Source organism: Delphinus delphis, chromosome 13 (genome assembly GCF_949987515.2).
Source record: "Delphinus delphis chromosome 13, mDelDel1.2, whole genome shotgun sequence".
Lineage (NCBI taxonomy): Eukaryota > Metazoa > Chordata > Mammalia > Artiodactyla > Delphinidae > Delphinus > Delphinus delphis.
This window is the reverse complement of record NC_082695.1, coordinates 25,476,484-25,502,441: the sequence shown is the minus strand read 5'-3', so window position 1 is coordinate 25,502,441 and position 25,958 is coordinate 25,476,484. Positions and strand designations below refer to the sequence as shown.

Genomic DNA, 25,958 nt, shown 5'->3' with positions numbered 1-25,958 from the left:
ACTGCCTTCTTGCTGTGTCCTCACATACGTGGCCTTTTCATGTATGTGCAGAGATAGATAGATAGATAGATAGATAGATAGATAGATAGATAGATAGATAGATAGATATGGGAAGTCCCTGGTGGTCTAGTGGTTAGAACTCCACGTTCCCAATGAAGGGGGCCCTGGTTTGATCCCTGATCAGGGAACTGGATCCCACATGCAGCAACTAAGACCGGGGAAGCCAAATAAATAAATAAATATTTTAAAAAATAAAGTAAGATTAAAAAATAAAAATTAGATAAGAGATACAGATAGATTAATAGATGATAGATGGATAGTTAGGTAGCTAGATAATAGGTAAACAGACAGACAGACAGACAGAGTGAGCTCTCGTGTCTCTTTCTCTTCTTATAAGGACACCAGTCATATAGGATTAAGGCCCAACCCTTATGACTTCATTTAACCTTAATTACTCCCTTAAAGGCTCTACCTTCAAATAGAGTCACATTGGGGGTTAGGGCTTCAACATATGGATTTGGGGGAACACAATCCAGTCCATAACTGGGCCAAAGTGCCTGCTTAGTGAGCTGGAGAATGGGGAGCAGACAGTGCTGAGTGCCCTTTGCAATGCAATTCTGACATCAGCTACATGGAGTTAGGTAAACTGTCACAAGTTAAGGGCACAGCCCCTTTCCCCCCCAAAATAACACTGCTCATTTCAGATTGCAAGCTCAGATAGTCCCAGGCCACCTGTATTTCTGACCAATTGGCCACAGATCTGGGGGGTCCCCAAGCCCCCTCAGGCTGAATGACTTGGTAGAAATACAGAACTCAAGAAAGCTCCATCCTTATGATTCCAGTTTTGTTGCAAAGGCTACAAACCAGAAGCAGTCAAATGAGGAGATGCCTGAGGGGCGACGGGGTCCCAGATACGGGGCTGCTGTGTCCTCAGCATGCATTGCCCTCCTGCACGCCCACAGTGCACCAGCCTGGGAGGTTCCTCGGAACCTCTGTGTCCACAGTTTCCACTGGGGTTTCATTACTCAGGACAATTGCTGGGACCACTGGCTCAGTGCTTGGACTCAACCTCGGGCCCCCTCCCCGCCCTGGGGATTGTGCTGGTATCTCATGGCCTAAAGCCCTAAGCTTTGAGTCACACGGCGGGGCTTTCTTCATGGCCAGCCCCATCCTGAATCACCCATTAGCTTAAACTCAGGGTCCCCCATGAATAACTAAGACACTCCTATCACTCGGGAAATTCCAAGGATTTAGAGAGACTCCCTTCCAAGTGCCAGGGACAAAGAGCAGCCAGTTCTTTTCTGTACAACCCCTTGTTCCCCACACAGCGTCTTATTTATGGACCTGAGGATGCAGGTGCAGGTCTGGCCAAGGAGTGGGCCCCCAGGACCACTGAGCTCACTTACGCCTCCTCTCCCGATCCCTGGGGAGATCATCATGAGGAGGAGGGGGCAGAGGGCCAGGGCAGGGCTGAAGTGGGTAAGGGTACTCTACCTCCATTTCCACCTGCCCTGGGCCCCCCCGCCAAGATGCTCCCTTCTAGGAAGCTGCTAGTCACTCCAGCTTTACTCCAGGAGGAAAGGGGCTGGGTTTGGGTGGAGGGCGTGCTAGGGACATGGGAGTGGACAGAGTGGCCCCCTCACCCCCAGGGCCCCTTACACTTTCTGCAGCACTCAGCAGGCATTTTCCACCCTGAGTACCTCTCCTCTCTTCCCGGTTCACCAGGCACATAAATGTGCACAAGAACCTTATTCTGTGGGGCTCATCTTCTTCAGGGGGATGTTGAAGTTACCCCCTCAGGGACTCAAGCCTGGCCTCCTGGGCACTGGCCCGTGAGCTCCAAGCAGGTGCTTCCTCCCTAAACGCTTCCATGGGGCCAAGGCAGGAGCTGCAAAGGCCACCACGGGGCCGTCCCCCTAACCAACAATGCAAACCCAAGAAGTCTGGGATGGCCACTGGGAACTGGGCGTGCAACGGCCCCACCCCTGGGAGGGCGGAGGAGGGTGCTGGCGCAGCCCCGCGAGGGCCCGGGGCCCCAGTGCACACTAGAGGCAGAGCTCTGCTCGGCTGCACCATGTCCTGGACCCCTGTCCTGCTGGCGCTCCTGGCCCACTGCACAGGTGAGAACCCCCAGAGCTCAAGGCCCCCGGCCCCTTCCCTTGCCCTGCTTTGCCCTGGATGCCCACATGCTTCTGTGTCCCCAGCTTGTGGCCCTCAGCCGGTGCTGAATCAGCCGCCATCCGTGTCCTCGTCCCTTGGAACCACGATCCACCTGGCCTGCACGCTGAGCAGCGACCATGATGTTGGTGTTCACAGCATCTACTGGTACCAGCAGAGGGCCGGCCACCCCCCAAGGTTCCTGCTGAGATATTTCTCCCACTCGGACAAGAACCAGGGCCCCAAGGTCCCCCCTCGCTTCTCTGGCTCCAAAGACCTGGCTAAGAACACAGGGTATTTGAGCATCTCTGATCTTCAGCCGGAGGATGAGGCTGTGTATTTCTGCGCCGTGGGGGCCGGGGACATGGAGCAGGGGCCGGAGATGCAGAGAGAGAGGAGGGAGGAAAGGGAGCCTGCTGCTCCAGCCTCCCAGGCACCATAGGACACACTTACCTTGAACCAAAGGCAGAAGGGCACGCCTCCCCGAGGAGAGGGTGGTGTGGCGAGGAGGGTGGGGTCTTGGGCTGCCCCAGGTGAGGAGAAGCTCCTGGAAACCCCTTTGGAGGCTGGATTCGGGAATTAAATCTGCTTGTGTCTTGGGAATTTGTTTTGCTGGGTGGTCTGAATTTGTTCCAGGGAGGCCTCAGATGTTCTGCGAACAGTCAGAATGAGTGGGACACACCCAAGACCCAACCAGGGTGAAGGTCTCAGGAGACCTGGCCGGTCACGGTCTGCTTGGCCGGAGCCCCTGGTCTTGTGGGTCCTGGGAGGCAGGGGGCTGCCATAGCATCTTGGGGGATGCCCCTGCCAGGGACAGGACCCCCTATTGTCACCTGATTGTGCACAGGGTAAGCAGCTTAGAAAATGCCTTCATTGGTCCTCTGGGGAGGAGAGCCGTGCCGAGTGATAGGGGTGGTCTAGGTCCTCCACTGGGCCAGATGGCTCTTTGCTGTGGAGGGGCTGTCCTGTGCACTGCAGAATGTCGAGCAGCATCCCTGGCCTATACCCACCAAACAACCTCCTGCCCCTCGTTATGACAACCAAAAATGTCTCCAGGCATCACCAAAGGCCCCTGGGGTGCCAAAACCACCCCACCTGAGAGACACTAGTCTAGGAGAGAGAAAGACGTTTCCTCTTCTGTGCAGGAAAGCGGCAGGGCTGGAAAATATTTTCTGTAAAGAGCCATGTAGTAAATATTTTTGGCTTTCTGGGCCATGTGATCTTTGTAGCAACTACTCATTTCTGTCCTTATGGCTCAAAAGCATCCACAGACAATATGTGGACACGCGGGCATGGCTGTTTCCTATTAAACTTTATTTAGAGAAACAGACAGGGCTGGGCTGGATGTGGCACTCAGGCCATACTTTGCTGACCCCTGCTCCAGAGAAACACCCAGTTCCTGCCTCTAGGTTTCAGCCAAACCACACTCGGTGGGGTGATCAAGGTCACTCCTCCTGCCTGAGGACTCCAGGATACTAACCCTCTGGACCCTTGGAAGACCCGGGGGCAGGAGGGATACAAGGCGTGTGCGTGGCCTTGCTGATGAGCTTGTTGGGTAAAGAGGGAACAGTGGGTTCCTGCTACCCTGGCCCACATCTGCACCCTGAGCCCCTGGGTGGTGAGCCAGTGTGTGCCCTGCAGAGAGGGACCCTGTACACCCACGTCCACATCACGTGTGGACATGCCTCCCACTCAGAGAGGTGCCAGGCAAACCATCTCCCCTGTGATCCAAACTTGGCTGAGAATGTCCATTTATCATGGCTGAAAAGACCCCAAAGGGTACATTCATGTCAATATCAGCCCTTCCATGTGTGGCCTGCGACGCCCGTAAGACAATGGTCTCAGCTCCGGCCAGTTCTCAGCACCCTTTGGGCTTCCTCTCTGAAATGCACTGAGTTCTTCCTGCATGGAGCCTTTGTCTCCTGGCAGGGGCCTCCAGGCCCAGGTTTCCAAAGGCCATCTAGGTGGTCCCCAAAGAACTCTGTCACCTGCTTGTAACCTGTTCTTCCCTTGCTTTCATCCTTTGTGATTCTGGGATTCCAAGCCACGACAAGAAACCCAGAGAGCAGGGAGTCAGGTCAGCTCCTCCATCATCCCAGCACGCCTGCCTCACCATATTCCTGGAGGATGGGACCTTGGACCCGGGCCTCGGGCCAGGCAGAGCATGAGTCTTAGCTCTGGTCAGCCTCAGAAGGGTCATTTGGATGCTAGGCCAACATTTCCAGTGTTGTTTGTAAAGAGGACAATAATAGCACCAATTAATTTCTATAAAATGCTTAACCTGCACTTGACTGTAACGTGTGCTCAACAAAGTAGTGGTATCATTTCCTCATCAGTCACCAGGCCTGGCCTCCCCCTTGTCTAAACCTTTCCTTTAGTCTGAGTCATTTCTTACCCGGCCAAAATCTGACCTCCTGCCCATCATCCTGCTGCAGCCTGGATCCTCCATTCCTCATCTTTATTACTCCCAGATCCAGCCTTGCCTGCACTCCTCCGCTCTAGCCTCGATTGTCTCCCACCCTCAAAGGTACGGATGCAAGCCACATCTGCCATTTCCAATTTTCTGGTGGCTACATTTTTTAAAAAAAGATAAAAAGAAACAGATGAAATGATGTTTAATAGCATATTTTATTTAAACCAATGCATTTCAAATATTATCATTTAAACATGCAATGTACAATTAGTTATGAGATGGTTAACTCTTTTTTCATACTAAATTTTCAAAACCCAGTGTGTATTTTATACTCGGGGCTCATCTCAATTTGGACCGGCCACATTCCAAGTGGTCCACAGTTGCCTTGGCTGTGACAGGACAGTACAGGTTGAAGGGGTAAAATTGACTCCATGTTGTGACACAGCCTTTGGAGACTGGCCCAGATTCTGTCCCAAGTCCCATTTCTTGTGCGCTGCCCTCACCATCTGTTTCTGCTGATGCTCTCGGTTGCTTCCAAACCTCTGCCCAAGCCATCTACTTGCCAGTGGACTTCCTGTCCCTTTGCCATGACCCCCAGCTGGCTGCACTGACTCTGGGGTCCGCAGTTATCTCCACTGTCACTCCTTGGGCAAGACTTCCTTGACCTCTCTATGCAGTTAATAAACTTCCTGCGATGTGCAAACATCATGTTTTCCTAACTATATTTAGCGCCTGCTGCGCAGCTCTGAACTTAGTTTGCAAGTCTCTCTCCTCTACTAATCCGTAAATTCTCAGTGGAAAGGACTTCTTCATCTCATTTTCTGGGTCTGATATACACTGATAACAGAGTTGAGTAAATGGATGTATAGACGAATGCACGACTGAATGAATTCTTGGGTCCCAAAGATCTCATCATTCCGGGACCCCATTAGACAGCTGGGGTCATTGTGATTCCCTAAGAAGGGAAAACTTGCAAATCCAGTGATCATATCCAGTAATCAGGAGTGATGTGGAAGGAAAAGATTGAAAAAGGTCAATGCAGGGAAGGGAACATTTGGGAAACTTTCTGAATTGTTAATGGAGGTGAGAGATGTTGGAGAGGGTGGGGTTCCCAGATTGTTGGGATTTGCTGCCTGGTACCCAAAGAGCTCCCCCACCCCCAAGTATCACAGCAGGGTTCCTGACTGTGATACAGAACATGGGTGCAGGGGTGCTGAGAGCTGTGGTCTGTGCACAGAAATGCTTGACGCTGCTCCCAAGTCTGACCCAGAAACACAGAACCCAGCAGGCTTGGACATGTCACCAGCGGTACTGAAGACTAGAGGCCTGAAATTCTGACCTGGGTTAGACCTCCAGATCCTCAGTGGAGAGGATCTGAGGAAGGCCCAGGGGTCTTGGGGGATGGAACGTGCCAGTCAGACAGAGTGAAAATGCAAGGGCTCTCTGTGCACACAGAGGCCGGTGTGGTTGTGATGGGATTGTCAAGATGAGCCAGGGCAAGTGGCCCCACATAAAGAGGGGGGTGGGATTAACACTGAGACGCCCTTTAGGGCATGAAGGGCCCTTGCGTCTTATTCTAAGTTGCATCACAAAAATTTTGTGATGCACGCCCAATGACCAAATCCATTCATTCACGACGGGATGTAAAACGAGGATATTTTCATTCTAGCAAAACTATGAAGAAAACGTCCCCTCCTCAATGATTTAGGCACCCAAGGGACTGTTCACATAGTAAAGGCAGGATAAATGTTTGGTCTTTTTTCCCTTTATTTACCAGTCATAGAAATCACAAGTCAGTGTGCCAGCATCTTCCAGGTTCGTGGGCACAAGATATTTGAGGTGTTTAAATCCATTGCAATTATGGTAAGTTGTTCTGTCTTTGGGCAGCACAAGCCCATTCAAATTGGTGTCTAACCAGGAACATGACAATGTGTCAAAAATAGTCCATTTACATTTGTCTTTAAAAAATTTGTGCCAAGGTACCTTCACTCCAGCTAATTCTCTAAAGGATGATGATTTTTTTTTTTTTGGCGTGTGGATCTTTATTATTGTTGTTGTTGTTTTCTTTTAAAAACATTTTCCCATTCATTTTTTATTAATTTAATTTTTATTTTATATTGGAGTATAATTGATTCACAGTGTTGTGTCAGCTTCAGGTGTACAGCCAACTGATTCAGTTATACATATACATATATCCATTCTTTTTCAGATTCTTTTCCCATTTAGGTTATTGCAGAATACTGAGTAGATTTCCCTGTGCTGTACAGTAGGTCCACATGGATCATCTATTCTACGAACAGCAGTGTGTATACGTCAATACCAAACTCTCAATTTATCACTCCCTCCAACGTTTCTCCCTTGATAAACGTTAAGTCTGCTCTCGATGTTTCTGCTCCTGAGTCTGTTTCTGTTTTGTATACAAGCCCACCTGTGTTGGTTTTTTTTAGATTCCACATGTAAGTGATATCATATGATATTTACCTTTCTCTGTCTGACTTCACTTAGTATGATATTCTCTAGGTCCATCCATGTTGCTGCAAATGGAATTATTTCATTCCTTTTTATGGCTGAGTAATATTCTCTTGTGTGTTTATGTATATATATACACACACACATCACATCTTCCTTAAAAGGACAATTATTATTACACCCTAAATGGAGAAAGAGCACAAGAATGTGAAAATTTTGAAATCCTCCATGTGATACTGGTAGTTACTAAGCCAGGATACCAAATAGTTTACTCACCCAAAAGAAGAAAAATTAAGGATAAGTTCAGGATAACAGTACCCACCTTACACCACTCTCTCAAAATTAAAGAAATAAAAATTAAAAATAAATAAAGTTAAAGCTCTGTTTCATGCCCTCAAGGCGTAATGGTGCCGGAGGCCCGGAGTTGGGAGCAGGGTTCTCCTCCGCAGGACTATTTGGACTGCAGCTGAGGGAGGTGGTGCTGGGAGGGTGGTCGTCCTCACAGGCCGACCACGACCGCTCCTCTCCCTCCCTCCACTTCCAGTGACTGCCGTCCACCTGGGGAGTCTGCAAAAGCCCCTCAAACCCGAACCCTTCTCTCATTTCCTGCATCTCATCAGTACGTCCTTGACCCAGAAACGCGGCTTCCCGGGGTCCTACCCTCCGACAATCCAGTTCAACCTCAGCTTCAGTTCAGCGGACGTCAGAGCTGTCCCTGGGAATCGCCCCTCCGGCCGCGGTGACCACCGACGGCCTCCATCACCCACTGGACAAGTGCAGACACCGCGACCAAGGCCGCCAGGGGGCAGTGCAGAGTGCCCTTTACACCCCGTTACGCCACGTGGGTCCACAGGCTGGCAGCGGCAGCATCACCTGGGAGCTTGTAAAAAATGCCATGTGTCCCGGTCACCCCAGACCTGCTGAGTCTGAACTCGCATTTTCACAAGCTCCCTGGTGGTTCCACGCACGTGAAAGTCTCAGAGCACTTCCTGCGCCCTTGTCATCTGGTTCAACCTCACTAAGGCACTCTCACCCATGTGGGCAAGCAGGTGATGCTCTGGAGATGCTTGTCAGGAGCACCTGGAAACCAGAAGCAACGTAACAGGTGTGCCTGTACGCACAGAGCACGCTCACCTCCCACGGTTGACCTCTGGCTCCTTCTGGCTCAGAAGCGCAGGCCCTTCCCTCCCACTCAGACCCGGATGTTTGGGCATTTCGACCACCCTCCAGCTGTGGCTTCGCAGCCCTGACTCCCGGATTGCAGCTGCCCTCCTGGTAGCCCCGCGCCCCACCCCCCGCGTCCACTTTCCCCTCCTGGGATGAGCCTCTGCACCACACCCCTCACGCTCCACTTTCTCAGCCCTCTCCCGACGGAAACTGGAGGCCTCTCCCTGGAGGGGCTATTGCTGCGGCCTTGGTTTCCTCAATCCCACGGACCACCCCTCACTCTGAGCTTTGCCGCCCAGGGAAACAGACAGGGACATGGCGCTGCCAGCAGCACCTCTCTCTCCGTCAAAACCGCCTGCCGCAAGGACTACTGGACGAGTGGGGCTACTGATTTGTTTCTTGTGAATCTGTGTAGACCCAGGCCTGAGAGATGCCTGAAATGCAAACGACCCTCCATAAAAGGGATGAATGTTCCCTGGGAGGTGTGACCAGGGCCAGGCGGCAGTGCTGCAGGCATCGGAGAGCAACAGGAAGGAGGGGGCTCTGCTCCTGTTTCTGCTCTGAGCCGCCTGAAGGGGGCGCCCACGGCGGGAGGCACTTATGGGGCCAGTTCTGGGGCCCTTACCACATCTCAGACCCAAAGGTAGAGCCAGCCTTCCCTGAGGCAGGAGGGCAGAGGGAGAACCCCTGCAGGGTGTGGGGAGCCCAGCGAGATGGCCGCGCCCCTAACTGGGACCAGCGCCTCAGATGCACAGGGAGCAACAGCAAAGACAGGAGGGGTCAGGTTTGCATGAGCCACAATGAGAGGGTCTGGGAGGTCCTGCCCAGCTCCAGGTGCAGAAGACAGAGCTCGGGGCATCTCCACCATGGACTGGACCCCTCTCCTGCTCCCCTCCTCACTCTCTGCACAGGTGCTGCGCACACCCCCCCCCCCCCCCGCAGCTGCTACAGGATCAGCCTGAGGGTGGGAGCCCCTGGGAATGGGCCTTCATCTTCAAGTCCCCTCTCCCCTCCTCTCTCTCTCTCATTTTTAAAAATATTTATTTATTTAACTAAGATACACTGGGTCTTAGTTGCAGCATGTGGGCTCCTTAGTTGCGGCATGTGAAATCTAGTTCCCTGACCAGGGATCAAACTCCGGCCCCCTGCATGGGGAGCGCAGAGTCTTAGCCACTGGACCACCAGGGAAGTCCCCTCTCCTCCTCTCTTACAGGCTCCACGACCTCCTATGAACTGACCCAGCCGCCCTTAGTGTCAATAGCCCCCGGAACAAGGTCAGGATCACCGGCTCAGGAGGTAACGTCATGCATAAACATGCATCTTGGTACCAGCAGAAGCCGGGCCAGGCCCCTGTGTTGTTCGTCTATGACAATAGCAACCGGCCCTCAAGGATCCCTGACCAATTCTCTGGCTCCATTCAGGGAACACAGCCATCCTGATCATCAGCGGGGACTGGGCCGAGGCCGAGGCTATTACAGTGCCAGCTACCATGGCAGTGGGAGCTGTGACTCATGGTGACGTGACAGACGGGGACTCAAGGCACGAAACTGCCCCCCCCCAGCCACCCCGGCCTGGTCCACGCCCACTCCTCCCCTGCCACCTCCACCCTGGACCAAGAAGGTTCTACTCCTTCTCCACCCAAAGTCACGTCACTGCACCTAAACGAGGCCCTAACTTCCAGTGTCCTCGTCTGGGAAACAGGAATCATAATGACCATCGATGGGATGAGCTGTGTGAGCCAGGGCTCTCTAGAGAAACGGAACCAGCAGGATGTGTGTGTCTATAAACAGAGATTTATTTTAAGGAATTGCTTACATGGTTGTGGAGATGTGAGTCCAAAATCTGCAGGATGGACCGGCAGGCTGGAGACCCAGGGAAAAGGGGCAGTGAATCCATCTGCTGCAAAATTCCTTCTAGCTCTGGGGAGGTCAGTCTTTGTTCTACTCAGGCCTTCAGATGATTGGGTGAGGCCCACCCATATTAGGGAGGTAATCTGCATTACTCAAAGCATCGATTTCATGTTAATCCACTGATTTCAGTGTCAATCTCATCCAAATAAACCCTCACAGAAACATCCAGAATAATGCTTGACCAAATATCTGGGCACTGTGGCCCAGCCAAGTTGACACATAAAATTAACTCTCACACTGGCCTTAAATAAACAAGGGTGACTACAGCGTCACTCTCACATCGAATGAAACCTCCAGACCTCTGGGCTTTGGAGAATGTTTTCAACCTTCCACAGTAGCGGAGACCACCCCCAGAGAAGGGCTTGGGAGTCATACAGCAGATCTAGTGATCCCAAGAACCTGGAATTTTCTAGAACATTCACACCTGGGACTTGGAGAAGATGGACCCACGTGTCTGCTCTGGAGACGACTTGGGAGAGAGGAATCCTGGTGGCCACAGGAGGAGTCTCTGGGGACTGTGGGATGGAGAATGGGCAGGGGGCTGACCAGGAGGAGGCAGGGGGCGCCCTCTGACACGGGAGCAGGGCAGAAGTGACTGGACATGACACTCCTCTGCTCCAGGGGAGACGGGTGGGGGCGGGACACAGAGGAGCCAGGGACCCTGAGCAGGGGGTCTGCTGAGCAGGACATCTGGACCCAGACCTCTCTGGCTCGGCCTGAATCCAGCCCTCGGCCATTCTCGGTCCAGGGACGGGATGGGGACAGGCCCAGGAGACCAGAGCTGCAGCTGCACCAGCTGGGAAGGCCCTGCCTATCCCCCGAGGGTCTCCAGGGACCAGCCAGACCCGGATTTCCAACCATGGCCACCACAGGAGGATGTGGTTTGTAGCAACAGCAGGTGCAGGGCAGGTTATGGGGAGTAGCTGGGGTCACTGAATTCAGGGACAGCCCCTTCTTCTCCCCGAGACCTGGGGCTATCCTCGGAGGAACCGCAGCTTCTGGGCCCCGGGCAGTGGGTGAGTGTCACACCCACACAGGGGTGCGGGGAGGGAGCAGCTTCAGCCTGGACCCTGGCAGGAACCCCACCCCAGGCCCCAAGGTACAAGGAACCCAGGTATGAGGCTGGAGTGGGCCAAGCACCACAATGGGGAGAAGCTGGACTGGATCAGGGCCTCCCAGGGACTCCCCTATACCCCATGTCATGTGTCAGGGCACCCGCACCCAGTTACCATTCAGTGCTGGCCCATCTTCCCAAGGACCGTGAGGTCTTGGGATGCAGTACCTGGCCTCGGGGATGCCCGGTCAGCGTGTGTGGGACATGAGGATCTAAGCAAAGTCACATCGGTCCACGGAGTCTGACCTCATGGTGGCCTTCTTGAACTCCCTGTGATATGGGGAAATCAGTCTGTCTGCTACGCATCCCATGACCACGGTAGGACAGATGCCAACAGGATGTCTGGAATGGCCCAACTCCACTAGGGCACGTGGCATCCATGAAATTCACTCTGGGGGCCCCTGGGGAGAACCTCACAGAGATGGACAAACCATCAGGACCTGAAGCAAAGAGTGGTTTCAAACACAAACTCCATCCAGTTTGAACTTGAACTCAAGTTCAAACACAAACTTGATGTGCAAGGGCAGATTTGACAAGGAGCTCCATCTCCTACACACAACTGGACCAGGACTGCGTTTTCCAAAGGTTTTTCTATCAAAAGCCCCAGTAAGAAATGCATTTCCCATCACTATCCAGTGTGTATCTATGTTTTCGTATAACTGAGGCAGGACCCCACGAACCAGCTGCCCCCCCCTCACGTGGACGTCCTCTGTTCTCCGTCTGCTCTGGATGACCTCACTGTTGCAGGACTCTGGCTGCACCTGACTGAATTGGTTCCACAACCTCTGGGAGTTGCAACACAAAATTTGAAAAGTGGCAGTTGGATAGCATCAGGGGTTCGTTTGTTTTTTGATGGCTGATGGTTTTCCCAAGCCACACCAGATGGGCCAGCTCCCCATGATGATAATAAGAAATATAATTATAGTCATCCTCCATCTGTGTTGTGCGTGGAGCACTTCCCAGTTTAAAAAGCACGTTGAAAGTACAAATCCCGTCTGATTCCACTTAGTCCCTAGAGGGGTCAAAATCATAGAGACAGAAAGCAGAATGGTGGTGGGGAATTCCCTGGTGGTCCAGTGGTTAAGAGTCTGCTTGCACTGCAGGGAGTTCAGGTTCGATCCCCAGTCGGGGAACTAAGATCTCGTAGGCTGTGCAGGATGGCAAAAAAAAAAAAAGCAGAAGGGTGATTCCCAGGGGCTGGGGAGGCGGATGGGAAGATCGTGTTTAATGGGGACAGAGTGTCAGTTTGGGAAGGTGTGAAAGTTCTGGATGTGGATGGTGGTTGCACAACCATGAGAAGGGACTTAATGCCACTGAATTGTACACTTAACAGTGGCTAAAATGGTAAATTTTATGTTATGTATAATATTCCTGAGGCATCACTGCTGGCAGCACCAGCATAGAGCCAGGCCCTCGCTACCCAAGGTGGGCTCAGTGCCTCTTTTCTGCCCACCGCCCACCCCACCCCAAAGCACAGGGTCCCTGGGCGATGATGCATCCAGATGTTGGGGAGGCAGGCAGGCTCCCCTGGACGGGAGAGGGAAAGGGGAGCCTCACAGAAGTCCCCACTGTGCACCAGACACTCTGCTCGTGGTGGTGACCTCTGGATAAAATCTATGAGCGTGTGTGTGTGTGTGTGTGTGTGTGTGTGTGTGAGACATGACGGGGCGGGGGGAGTGAGACCATGAGGTGCTGAACACAGTTCATTAAACACACCATTTTATAATGAAATCACGATTCCCTGACTTGAAACCGGCTTCTTGCTAAACCTGCACCTGTTTCCTCCCCTCTCACCACCCCCGCCCAAGGCTGGTCGGAAGAGAAGCCCCAGCCTCACCCTGCTGAACTCAGGCCTCGGCTGCTCCTCTTCCGCTGGCACTCGGCCGCCTTCCTGGGCCTCTCCAGGCCCCAGGGAGATGCTACACAGGCGCCCTTGGGAACTAGGGCAGGAGCAGATGTGTCCCACCCAGGGTCCCAGGGGTGGGGCCGGCAGGGGCTGCAGTGTGAGGCGGTTGAGCCCTGGATTCCGACCACAGCAGAGCAGTTGGCGGGTGCCCCTCTTGGGAGAGGCCCCCAGGAGCAACGGCCATGGGCCCTGGAGGGGGCCGGGTGCTGGGGGCAGGGACAGAGAAGGCCCAAGCAGAGGCCAGGGCCATGTGGGCCAGGACGCACCGGGACGGCTACTGCCAGAGAGGGGAGCCGGGGGCACCTGCCGACACCCCTCCAGGGAGCCCACGCCAGCAGATCGGCCAGAGGTGCCTTTGACCTGAGGGCACATGAGGCCCAGGACAGGCCAGTTGGGCTGTGAGGCCCGCAGGGGTCAGAGCTGTGTCCTCAGGCACAACTGGCCTCTAATAGTGCTGGGCCTGGCCGTGGGCGCCCATGGCCTGCTGCCCCCGACGCCAGCACCGCAGAGCACGGCCCCCCGCAAGGAAACCCCGGCAGGAAGCAGCCCTTGGAGCCTGTGGCACAGGTAAGGGGCCGAGGGAATCATGGGGGGACATGAGGGTCCCTGCAGGCAGAACTGGGAGTGGGGACAGAGAGCGGGTGAGGGGAGAGGGGCGAGAAGGGAGCATCAGCTGGAGAGGAGGGGCCTGGGCAGACGGTGGCTTTATTTGAAGGGTTGACATTTTGTCCAGTGTGCATTTGTTTGCGTTAATTTTTATTTTTTTATATTGTATTAAAATATTTATCTGAATTACTGAGTTTTTTGGTGCCCCTTACATTCTGTACCCAAGATTAGTGCCTCGCCCACCTCGCTCTGGTCCTCAGGGTAGAGCAGGAACAGGGAGGCAGGGGCAGGAGGGGGCAGTGGCTGCTGTCATCCTGGGATCCCTGGGGCTCCTCTTAGCTGGTGAGCCACCTCCTCGCCCTTCCCCTGGCTGGGCAGGCTCTGGTCCCTGGAGCACCAGGGCGCAAGCTCTGGCTGAGGCTGTGTGGTGAGGGGACCTTCCCTGGTGTCCCCGGGTCCCCCAGCCAAGGACCACCTCCTGCGACTGGTCCCTGGGAGACCAAGCCCACCAGGGTGCAGGCACCTCCGTGAGAGAGGCCTGGGCGAGGGTCCGTGGGGGCCGCAGTCTGCCCCTGCTGCTGCTGTGTGACCCCAACCCCCTCCTCTCTGCTTGTGGTGGGAGGTCCCTGGACAAACTGCTGAGCATCTGGGACCATTTGTGATGATCAGTGACACAGCAGCACATTCATCGTGGGCACTGACCATTTAGGGACAGAACCTCCCTCTCAGTGGCCCCACAAGGCAGGTCCCTCTGTCACCCCCAATTTACAGGGATAGAGGCCCAGAGAGGTGAGGCAACTGCCCAAGGTCACACAGCTGGTTCTGACTCCAACGCCCAAGCCTCCAGCTGTCCCCATCCCTATCCCCTAAACAGACCCGGCTGACAAGTCCGCTTCTCTGAGCCTCAGTTTCCCCCTCTGCAAAGTGAGGGGTCCTAGTTGGATGAGGGCCTTGCAGCCTGACGCCTGCCCCAGGGATGCTGGGCCCGCGGTGGTGAAGGTCTGGGACAGGAGGAGTGGAGTCTGCGGCACCAGCAGCACAGCCATGGAGGTGGGTGGGTGTCTGTGAGTGTCAGGTCAGGGCCGGCACCGCAGCGTCCGGTAGGGACTGCACAGCCAGGGCAGGATCCAGGAGAACACGAGGAGAGACGGACCTCCATCAGGTCAGGCCCCAGCTCAAGGTCCAGGGAAGAGGGGCCCGGCGACAAGCGCCACATGCAGCGCGCTGCCTGCAGGACAGAGGGGGTCCCACTGGGGTTGAAGTTCAGGTCAAGGGGTCCACCTGGGCACGGCAGCACAGGCACAGAACCCTCAGGAAGCGCCCGGGGGTCCGCAGGGCTGCGGCACGTGGGTCTGAGAAGAGGCTAGAGGGGCGGCCAGGCCCAGACGTGGAGGACCTGTCCCTGGAGGATAGACTTCATCTGGGGGGTCCTGGGGAATGTTTGCAAGGAAATGTGACTGGAGTTGGGTGGGTGGGAGGGGGCGGGAAATCAGAACTAGAGAGGCCTCAGGGAGGTGGGTGTTGTCATGGGCAGAGTGGACAGAGAGCTGGACAGAGACAGGAGGTGAGAGGACCAGGAGAGGGAGGAGCCAGGATGCCCCCTTGGCTTTTTTGCTGCACAGTTAAGAGAATGCTGTGTCCTGTATTTAAAAAAAAAATGGTCCAAGAGAAGGGATGGTCTGCAAGAAGTTGGTCTCCCCCGAGGACATCCACTCACCAGACAGGCCACTCAGGGTCCTCAGGGTGGGCCCGAAGCAAGGGGGTCATGTCCAGGCATAGGGCAGACCCCTGGACCATTTTAGGAGAAGTAAGATGTTGTGGGGGATGCCCGAGCTGGTCTTACAGATCCAGGGCGCTGACCCATGATGCGGGGGATCCAGGTAAAGGGAGCAAGGGGTGCTGAGGAGGAGAGTTGAGGGGCACAGACCCGCGGGGAGCATCCAGAGCCAGGGAGAGTGGGGTGCAGACCATGGGGGTCTTGTAACCCAGTCCTTTATACTGGGGTCCATGAGGAGTCATTGAGGGATTTAAGTGGGGAGCTGTCAGAGTCAGGTTTGTGTTTTGGAAAAATGGCTCCAGATCAGAGACCACTGTGAGGGCAGATTAGAGGATGGAGAAGAGACGTGGAGAAGGGGCTTTGGCCAAAGCCTGTGCCTTGGGGATGGGGAGGAGGTCCACGGTAACCAGGTACCAAGATCTCCTATGAAATTGCCAAGTGAATTTAAAGTGACGTTATCAGAGTGCTGATGGGGAGGAACGGGCACAGTCATGGACTGTCAGCAGGAGGCTGAATTTCTGGAACAAACAGTTTCTGGAACAACGTACCAAGACTCATAAAAACATACATTCCTTTTTATTATTATTTTTTTTTTTGCTGTACGTGGGCCTCTCACTGCCGCGGCCTCTCCTGTCGCGGAGCACAAGCTCCAGACGCGCAGGCCCAGCGGCCACGGCCCACGGGCCCAGCCGCCCTGCGGCACGTGGGATCCTCCCGGACCGGGGCACAAACCCGCGCCCCCCGCATCAGCAGGCGGACTCCCAACCACTGCGCCACCAGGGAAGCCCCATACATTCCTTTTAATCAAGCAATTCCACCTCTAGAAATTTATCTTGATGATATAATCAGAACTTCAGCTAAATACTGTAAGTGTGTTCCTGGGGAAGAAGTGGAAACCTAAATGTCCAGTGATAAGGGAAGGTAAAGTAAACTACGGTACATTCATGGTAGGGAGTATTACACAGTCATTTGATACGGTTTTTTTGACAACTGTAATGACATCATAAAGATTTTTATAAACAGGTTGCAATATGTCATGCTAGCACACTGCTTTTGTTTTATTTCGATTTACAGAGTAAAATTCCTCCTTTTTGGTATTAGCGGTTGTATAAATTTTAACAAAACTATAGAGTTGCGTGACCCTCACAACAATCAAGATACAGAACATTTCCACCCCCCGCCAAAATTTCCCTGCGCCCTCTGTGTAGTCAATCCCTTTTTCTGCCCCAACCATGGAAACCACTGATCTCTTTCTGATCCTATAGTTTTGCCTTTTCGAGATATAAACGGCATCATGCAGTATGTAATCTTTTTTTAAATTAAACTTTTTATTTTGGGATAATTGTACGTTCACATGCAGCTGTAAGAAATAATACAGAGGGATCCCATCTACCTTCACCTAGTTTCTCCCAACGGTAATGTCTTATAAAATAAAAAATCACAACCAGGATATTGACATGGACGCAGTCAAGGTACAGAACATTTCTGTGGCCACAAAGATTCCTTTCTAGCCACACCCACTTCTCTCCCTCCCAAGCCCCTGCTAACTCTGGCAACTACTAATTTGGTCTTCTTTTCTAATTTTGTCCTTTCAAGATTGTTCTATAAATGGAATCATACTGCATGTACCCGTTTGGGACCGACTTTCTTTCTTTTTCTTTTTTTAAAAAATTTTTATTGGAGTATAATTGATTTACAGTGTTGTTAATTTCAGGTGGACAGCAAAGTGAATCAGTTATAGATATACATAGGTCCACCCTTTTTTAGATTCTTTTCCCTTATAGACCATTACAGAGTATTGAGTAGAGTTCCCTGTGCTATATAGTAGGTTATCATTAGTTATTTATTTTATATTTAGTAGTGTGTATATGTCAATCCCAATCTCCCAGTTTATCTCTCCCCCCATTTGCCCCCTGGTAACCATGTTTGTTCTCTACATCTGTGACTCTATTTCTGTTTTGTAAATAGGTTCATTTGTACCATTTTTTTAGATTCCACATATAAGCGATATCATATGGTATTTGTCTTTCTCTGACTTATTTCACTCAGTATGACAATCTCTAGGTCCATCCCTGTTGTTGCAAATGGCATTATTTCATTCTTTTTTTATGGCTGAGTAATGTTCCATTGTATGTATGTACCACATCTTCTTTATGCATTCCTCTGTGTTGGACATTTAGGTTGCTTCCATGTCCTGGCTACTGTAAATAGTGCTGCAATGAACATTGGGGTGCATGTGTCTTTTCGAATTATGGTTTTCTCTGGATATATGCCCTGGAAGCGACTTTCTTTACTCAGCATAGTTTTCTGGCTGTTCATCCAGACTGTTGGTTGTACACACTTCGCTCCTTTTTATTGCTCAATATATTCCAAGTACGTAACCATATGAGTCTGGCTTCTTTAGTTCAGTATAACACCTTTGCAATTATCCAATTATCCCCTTTATCTAGAGTTTGTTCCTTTCTATTGCTAAGTAGGATTTCATCTATGAACGTATCAGAGTTTATTAACTATTCACCAATAGAGGAACATTTGGGTTGTTTCCAGTTTTTGGCAATGATAAATAAAGACAGTATATACATTTGCATACAAGTCTTTGTTTGAACATGAGTTTTCACTCCTTGGGTAAATACCTAGCAGTAGGATTTGATTGATCAGAGGGTAAGTGTATGTTTATATAAAACTACCAAACAGCTTTCCAGAGTGGCTAAAACTTTTTACATTCCCACAAGCAATGTGTACGAGTTACAGTTGCTCTGTATTCTCCCCAGCACTCGGTACTGTCAGTGTTTTAAGAAATTGAGATAAAGTTCTTTTAAAATAAAATTCACTTTTTTTTTTTTTGGCCGAGTAACTTGTGGGACCTTAGTTCCCTGACCAGGGATCAAACCCGGCCCCCAGCAATGAAAGCACCAAGTCCTAACGAGTGGACCACCAGGGAACTCCCAAAATTCACTATTTTAACTATTTTAAAATACACAATTCGGTGACATTTAGTGCGTTCACTATGTTTTGCGACCATCACCACTATCTTTTTCCTGAGTCTATTAATCACCCCAAAGGAAACCCCAAAGCAGTCCCTCTGCATTCCCCCAATTCCCCAGCCCCTGGTAACCAGTAATCTGCTTTCTGTCTCTATGAATCTGCCTATTCTGGGTATTTCATATAAATGAAATCATACAATATAAGACCCTAGTGTCTGGCTTATTTCACCTAGCATCATGTTTTCAAGGTTCATCCATGTTGTAGCAGGAGTCAGTACGTCATTCTTTTTAAGGCCAAATAATATTCCTTTTTTTGTTTTTTAATTTATTTATGTATTTATTTTTGGCTGCGTTGGGTCTTTGCTGCTGTGTGCTGGCTTTCTTTAGTTGCAGCTAGTGGGGGCTACTCTTCATTGGGTTGCGCGGGCTTCTCATTGCGGTGGCTTCTCTTGTTGCAGAGCACGGGCTCTAGAGCGCGGGCTCAGTAGTTGTGGCGCACGGGCTTAGTTGCTCCGAGGCTTGTGGGATCTTCCCGGACCAGGGCTTGAATCCGTGTCCCCTGCGTTGACAGGCGGATTCTTAACCACTGCGCCACCAGGGAAGTCCCAATATTCCATTTTATGGATATATCACATTTTGTTTATCTATTCATTAGTTAATGTGTTATTTCCACCTTTGGGTTATTGTAAATAGTGCTGTTATGTACATTCATGTCAAGTGTTTTTCTGAGTATCTGTCTTCAATTCTTTTGGGTAAATGCCTAACAGTGGAATTGCTGGGTCACATGGTAGCTTTACGTTTAACTTTTGAGATTGGCCAAACTGTTTTCCACAGTGGCTGCACCATTTTACAATCCTACCAGCAATGCACAAGGGTGACAGTTCTCCATATCCTCACCAACACTTGTTATTTCCTTTTTTTATTATTGTTATTTTTATATCCATCCCACTGGCTGTGAAATGGTATCTCATTGTGGTTTTAATTTGCACTTCTATAATTATTAATGATGTTAAGGGTCTTTTCAAGTGCTTGTCCGTCATTTTTATATCTTCTGTAGGGAGACATCTCAAGTCCTTTGCCCAGCTTTTAAATCAGTTGTCTTTTTGTTGCTTTGTTGAGTCATAAGATTTCTTTATATATTCTGGATACTAGACCCTTATCAGATATATGATTTTCAAATTATTTCTTCCATTCTGTGAGTTGTCTTTTCACTTTCTTGATAATGTACCTGGAGGCACAAAAGTTTTGAATTTTGATGAAGTCCAACTTATCTATTCTTTCATTTATTGCTTGTACTTTTAGTGTCATATCTAAGAATCTGCTGCCTAATCCAAGGTCATGAAGATCTACACCTATGCTTTATTCTAAGAGATAGTTTTAGCTTTTACACTTAGGTCTTCAATCAATTTTGAGTTTTTGTGTATGGTATGAGGTAGGGGTCCAGCTTCATTCTTTTGCATGTGGATGTCCAGTTGTCCCAACCCATTTGCTGAGGAGATTCTTCCTTTCTTCCTTCCTTCCTTCCTCTCTCTTTCTCTCTCTCTCTCTCTCTTTCTTTCTTTCTTTCCCACACCGCAGGGCTTGCAGGATCTTAGTTCCCTGAACAGGGTATCCCCTGCAGTGGAGGCATGGAGCCCTAACCACTGGACCGCCAGGGAATTCCCTGTTCTTTTTCAAGACTGTTTTGCCTATGGGAGTCCTTTGCAATTCCATGTGCATTTTAGGATCAGCTTTTCCATCTCTGTAACAGTGATCACCCACTGAGATTTTGATGGGGACTGCATTGGATCTGTGGATCACTTTGGTTAGTATTGTCCTCTTTCAAATATTAACTCTTCCAATCCATGAACGCAGGACATCTTTTCATTTATTTAGGTCTTCTCTAACTTCTTTGAACAACATTTTGCAGCTTTCAGTGTACAGTCTTTCACCTCATTGGTTAAATTTATTCTTAATCGATACCATTGCAAATGGAATTGTTTTCTTAATTTTGCTTTTTGAATTGTTCATTGCTAGTGTGTTGATCACGTACCTGCGGAATTTATTTGCTCTGTATATAAGATCATGTCATCTGTGAATAGAGACTTTGAGTTACTGTCTAGTATCCTTTCTTTTTTAATTAATTAATTAATTTTGGCTGCACCGGGTCTTAGTTTTGGCACGTGGGATCTTCGTTGTGGCAAGCAGGATCTTTAGTAGCGGCACACAGACTTCTTAGTTGCAGCATGAGGGCTCTTAGTTGCGGCATGCATGTGGGATCTAGTTCCCTGACCAGGGAATGAACCCGGACCCCCTGCATTGGGAGCGCGAAGTCTTACCCACTGGACCACCAGGGAAGTCCCCAGTATCCTTTCATTGCACTTTTTTTTTTTTTTTTTTTTGGTGGTACACAGGCCTCTCACTGCTGTGGCCTCTCCCGTTGCGGAGCACAGGCTCCGGATGCTCAGGCTCAGCGGCCATGGCTCACAGGCCTAGCTGCTCTGCGGCATGTGGGATCTTCCCGGACCGGGGCACGAACCCGTGTCCCCTACATCGGCAGGCGGACTCTCAACCACTGTGCCACCAGGGAAGCCCTCACTGCACTTTTTAAATGCACTTCTAGATTGCTTACTTGTGTTATATATCTAATATTCTTATAATTTTAAAACAATTAAAAATTTAAAGCAAAAGATCTTATATTTGTGTCACAAAACCAACCACAGCTAACTGGGCCAGCTTAGCAGGTGGAAAGCACACTGGTCTGATCCTCTGGCAGAGATTCTTGCATCCAACGAGCCCCAACTCAATGCTGCATCTTTGTATGAGTTGGGAATTTAAATCAGCAAAGGCAAAACCTGGAACTTCTTGTGGCTTTGGAGTCTCTGAGGGTGGTTCTGTTGTTTCTTAATTATTTTGGGCCTTGTTTTAAATTTAAGAAGGAGTATTTAGACGCAGAATCTAAGGACAAAGTTTTCTGGCCTGGGGGTGAGAGCACTCATGGTCACCTGTGACAAGGTAAAGACAGAAAGAGAACTGGAATAGGAGAAAAGTGGTCAGACTCATGTGGAAGTGGTGAGTTAGAGTGTCCTGTTGGGCATCCAGCTGGAGATGATCAGTAGGCAACTTAAGTGGAGATGAGGAAAGGGTTTGGAGCTGGAATAGACTCGAGCCTCATCATGTGGGCACATTGTGGGAAGATGGCAAAGAAGGAGGACCCAGGGAGGCAGTCTGGGGATCAGTAGCCATGCATGGGTCAGGGGAAAGGGAAAACAAAGAAGGAAGAAAGTGGGGGTCACAGACTTCAAGGAGAACCAAGTCACTGGAAAGAGGGGCCAACCCTATGTTACATCCTGCAGAGACATTAGGTACAACAGGAACTGGACAGGGACCTTAGACTTGACCCAGATGAGGGCCCTGTTGTCCATCACCTGAGAGATTTCAGGGAGAGATGGGGTGAGAGCCAGAAGGGCCCTGGCATGTCCCAGAATGTAAAACACTGCTTGTCAGGCAAGTGTTTGGGAGCCATTGTTGGTTGGATGGATGGATGGATGGATGGATGGGTGGATGAATGGATGGATGGATGATGGATGGATAATGGATGGATGGATGGATGATAGATGGATGAATGGATGGATGAATGGATGGATGGATGATGGACGGATGGATGGATGATGGATGGATGGATGATGGATGGATAATGGATGGATGAATGGATGGATGGATGATGGATGGATGGATGGATGATGGATGGATGAATGATGGATGGATGTTGGATGGATGGTTGATAGATAGATGGATGGATGATGGACGGATGGATGGATGATAGATGATGGATGGATGGATGGATGATGGATGGATGGATGGATGATGGATGGAAAAAACAGATGGACAGAAAGACAATGATCTGAAAGATCCAAGAAGGCTTCATGAAAGAGGAGGAACTGAACTGCGTCTCAGTGAGTGGAGACAACAGGGCAGGGGGCCCCCAAATGACCTGGTGTCCACAGGTCCAGGAAGAAAGCTGCCTGGCTGGACTGTGGGAAATTATGGGGGAAGGAACACCCAGAAGCCCTAAAATGAGGCCAGAAGAGGTCAGGCAGGTCCAAGCCAGCTCAGGACTCACTCTGCCACACCACATGGCCACCTGAGGGGACTCGGCACTCAGCAGCACCATCAGCACTGAGGATTCAGTGGTCACAGGACAGCCTCAGAGTTAGGGGGACACACTGGGTGACAAGGTGAGAGTGGCTCCTTCCTCAGACAGGGGGCTGGGCATGGGGACACCCAGGAGTGCCCCAGCCTCGGGGGGGGTGCTGGCTGCCCACCCCCCCCAACCTGAGGACACAGCCCTGCCTGCTACAGCCCTGTTCCCGTCATGCCCAGCAGTTCCCTGCTCCATCCTGGCCCCCGGGGGACAGGCCCCAGGTGCTGGCCCGGCGGGTTTTGGTCCGAGTCCCAGTCACCGTGGTACGTCTTTGGCGGTGGGACCCAGCTCACCGTCCTAGGTAAGTGGCTCTCACAGCTTTCCCAGCCTGTCCCACCCTCGGCTGTCTTGGGAAAGTCAGTTTTTTCTCTCTGGGGGCTGCTTCCCCTCTGCCCTCCCAGCTTAAGGACCGACCCCCACCTTTCTCCTTGGGGCCTGGGGAGGCAGATTGGTCTTGGGGTAACCGGCAGGAAGGACCCCAACAGCAGGAGCAGCCACCTCCAGAGTCCGACAGGGATCATAAGGAGGGAGGAGAGCTGCTTTGGTTACACACGGGGACACTGAGGCTGCACATGGGACAGCTTGGCCGGGTCACCCGGAAGAGTGATGTGGAACAGCTTCTTGGGGGCTGTCTGCTGTCCAGGGGCTGAGTGGGAGGGGGGACAGAGAAGGCAAGCAGGGCCACCATGGGGACACTCACAGAGGCCATGATGGGGGTGGGCAACCCCAGACCCGCCCCTGCATCTCACACCCCCTCCTCTGTCACACAGGTCAGCCCAAGTCTGCACCCTCGGTCACTCTGTTCGCGCCCTCCACTGAGGAGCTCAAGGCCAACAAGGCCACCCTGGTGTGTCTCATCAACGGCTTCTACCCGGGCAGCGTGACGGTGGCCTGGAAGGCAGGCAGCACCACCATCACCAGGGGCGTGGAGACCGCCCAGCCCTTGAAACAGAGCAACAACAAGTACGTGGCCAGCAGCTACCTGGCCCTGACGGCCAGCGAGTGGAGATCTTATGACAGGGTCAGCTGCCAGGTCACGCATGAGGGGAGCACCGTGGAGAAGACAGTGGCGTCCTCAGGGTGCCCTTAGGTCCCTGGACCCCCCACCCTCCGGGGCCTGGAGCCACGGGTCCCCTGGGGGGGACTCCCCTCCCATCCTGGTCCCCCCTCCCATCCTGGTCCCCCCAGCCCTTCCTCCTGCACCCAATCAACTCTCAATAGAATGTTTTCATCGTTATTCAGAAATCTCTGCTCATTTCTTTCTTTCTTTTTTTTTTTTTTTTTTGGTCGTACGCGGGCCTCTCACTGTTGTGGCCTCTCCCGTTGCGGAGCACAGGCTCCGGACGCGCAGGCTCAGCGGCCATGGCTCACAGGCCCAGCTGCTCCGCGGCATGTGAGATCTTCCCAGACTGGGGCACGAACCTGTGTCTCCTGCATCGGCAGGTGGACTCTCAACCACTGCGCCACCAGGGAAGCCCTCTACTCAGTTCTTTTTTTTTGTCTCTTATTTAATTTGCACCCTCTCCAGAATTCTGGGGGTGGGGTGGGGAATCCTAGGTACCAGTGAGAAAGTAACTAAAGGGAGAGGCTCACAGTCTCCTGGGTGGGGGCATCTCCCAGGCAACCATCCAGGACACATCACCCATCTGCCCTCTCCTTCTTCCCACTCCTCCTCCAGCACAAGGCCGTGCCCACCCCCTGCCACCTTCCTGGCCAGAGCTGCCCATGGCTGGTGACCTCCAGATGAGCCCTCCCTCCCTGCCCTGGTGGGGACCCTCCACACCTCCCTGCCCCCGGCTTGTCCTTTCTTTCCAGTATGGCTGTTAGCATAACTGACTCGGGAACCTTCGCCCACATTCCTCTCCCTCTGTGTCCTGCCTGGTCCCTGGGCTGGGCCACTCCTGGGGGCCTCCCAGCCCAGGCTCCACCTCCTTCCTCCCTGGCCTCCTGCGGCCCCTTCTCCTCCTGGGCTCATGGGGAGGGAACTTTGATCTTAGCTTCTGCTCTGGGGCACTGCTTCCCTCCCACCCCGGTTAAATGTTCTCCAGGCCTTACCAGCCAGGCATCAAACCACCTGGAGAGTTCTGAGCCCACCTGGACCCAGGTCCCTGGCCCTGGGACCCATGGCCTAAGGCGACAGAGTTGTTAGGGCCAAAGAGGGACCATGGGGATCAGGGGTCTTGGGTTAGAGGGGCTGGCTTCCTCTTGCCCTTCCCTTCCTCTGGGTCAGAAATCTGGGTCAGGGCACTGGGGGAGGGGCCGAGAAAGGGTGTTGTCTTCTTGGAGGCCCCGCCTCGGTCCTAGTTCCTGGAGGTGAGGGCTCACTGTGCCCTGCCACCGGAAGGGTCAGACTGGCCCAGGGCCAGACTGGCCCAGTAGCAGCATCTTGAGGGTAAAGTTCAAACACCAAGCCCCCAGTACAGGTCCCTTTGGCATCTGCTCCTCCCACACTCCCAGACTCGTTTTCTGCTGCCTCTGTGTCCCACCAACACCTACTCTAAGCCCAAGGGCTTCTGTCACCAAAGGCCACACTGCTTCACGCCTCTGCAGTTTGCTCCCGCTGCTCCCTTTGCTGGCGTGACAGTCCCTGTCCCCATCCACCTGACAGAGGCCTGCCACTCCCTGATAACCCGCACTCAGCTCTCCACTCGTGACCTTCACATGGACAATGCTTGAACCTCAGCCAGTCTGGGCTGAGCACGTGGGGGCTGAGAGGAGCTGATGCCAGGCATCTCCCACCCACTCCCGACCCCCAGGGGCAGCAGGAAGCAGCTTCTCACACCTCCCGTCAGGGTAAGGAATGAGACCTGTGCCTGGGCGCCTAGGACAGAGCTGCCAGCCACAGACCCGCTCAGCGCAGCTGGTAACAGGCTTGCTGGCAATAGGGTGTCCACGGGGACCCGGCTTCACCCTCCTCTGTACCCCAACTCTGCCCGGTCGTGGGACTGACCGTCCCCAGCTCTGCTGCAGGTGCCATCTCTTTGCCACGAGGCTGGAGCCCCAGCTGGGTGCTGCCTACCTCCTGTGACCCCCAGACCTCCCCAGGAGGTGGGTGCTAACCACCCCCTCACCTCATGGATGAGGAGACAGAGGTTCCCAGAGCTGAGGCAGCTGCCCAGGTCCCGCAGGCACTCAGGGCCACACACATGGTGTGCACCCGGGCCCCCCTCATGAGGTCACCTCCCCCCCCGAGGAGGCTGTGCTGTGCTGGCCGGGAGACGGTGCTGAGCACACGACCCCGCAGCCTCTGGACATCAGAGGCATCCTAAGGC

At 52.3% G+C, this 25,958-nt stretch overlaps 1 protein-coding gene across 2 annotated transcripts; it reads left to right on the top strand.

The window, feature by feature from the left end:
- Positions 1-2,074: 2,074 nt before the first annotated feature.
- On the top strand, positions 2,075-23,777 carry VPREB1 (V-set pre-B cell surrogate light chain 1). Of its 2 annotated transcripts, XM_069541351.1 has the most exons (4): positions 2,075-2,120; positions 2,205-2,512; positions 22,942-22,987; positions 23,457-23,777. In XM_069541351.1, exons 1-4 carry the CDS (start codon positions 2,075-2,077, stop codon positions 23,774-23,776), a joined length of 720 nt encoding a protein of 239 aa, XP_069397452.1. In that variant the 3' UTR covers position 23,777. The 2 variants fall into 2 exon arrangements, with proteins under 2 accessions (XP_069397452.1, XP_069397450.1); XM_069541349.1 differs by lacking the exons at positions 2,075-2,120; positions 2,205-2,512; positions 22,942-22,987 and adding an exon at positions 13,613-13,703.
- Positions 23,778-25,958: the final 2,181 nt, after the last annotated feature.

Coding starts and splice junctions, on each gene's coding strand:
- VPREB1 (XM_069541351.1), top strand. CDS start 2,075: ATGTCCTGGACCCCTGTCCTGCTGGCGCTCCTGGCCCACTGCACAG. Junction 2,121..2,204: donor GCTCCTGGCCCACTGCACAG/GTGAGAACCCCC, acceptor CTGTGTCCCCAG/CTTGTGGCCCTCAGCCGGTG. Junction 2,513..22,941: donor TGTATTTCTGCGCCGTGGGG/GCCGGGGACATG, acceptor TCCGAGTCCCAG/TCACCGTGGTACGTCTTTGG.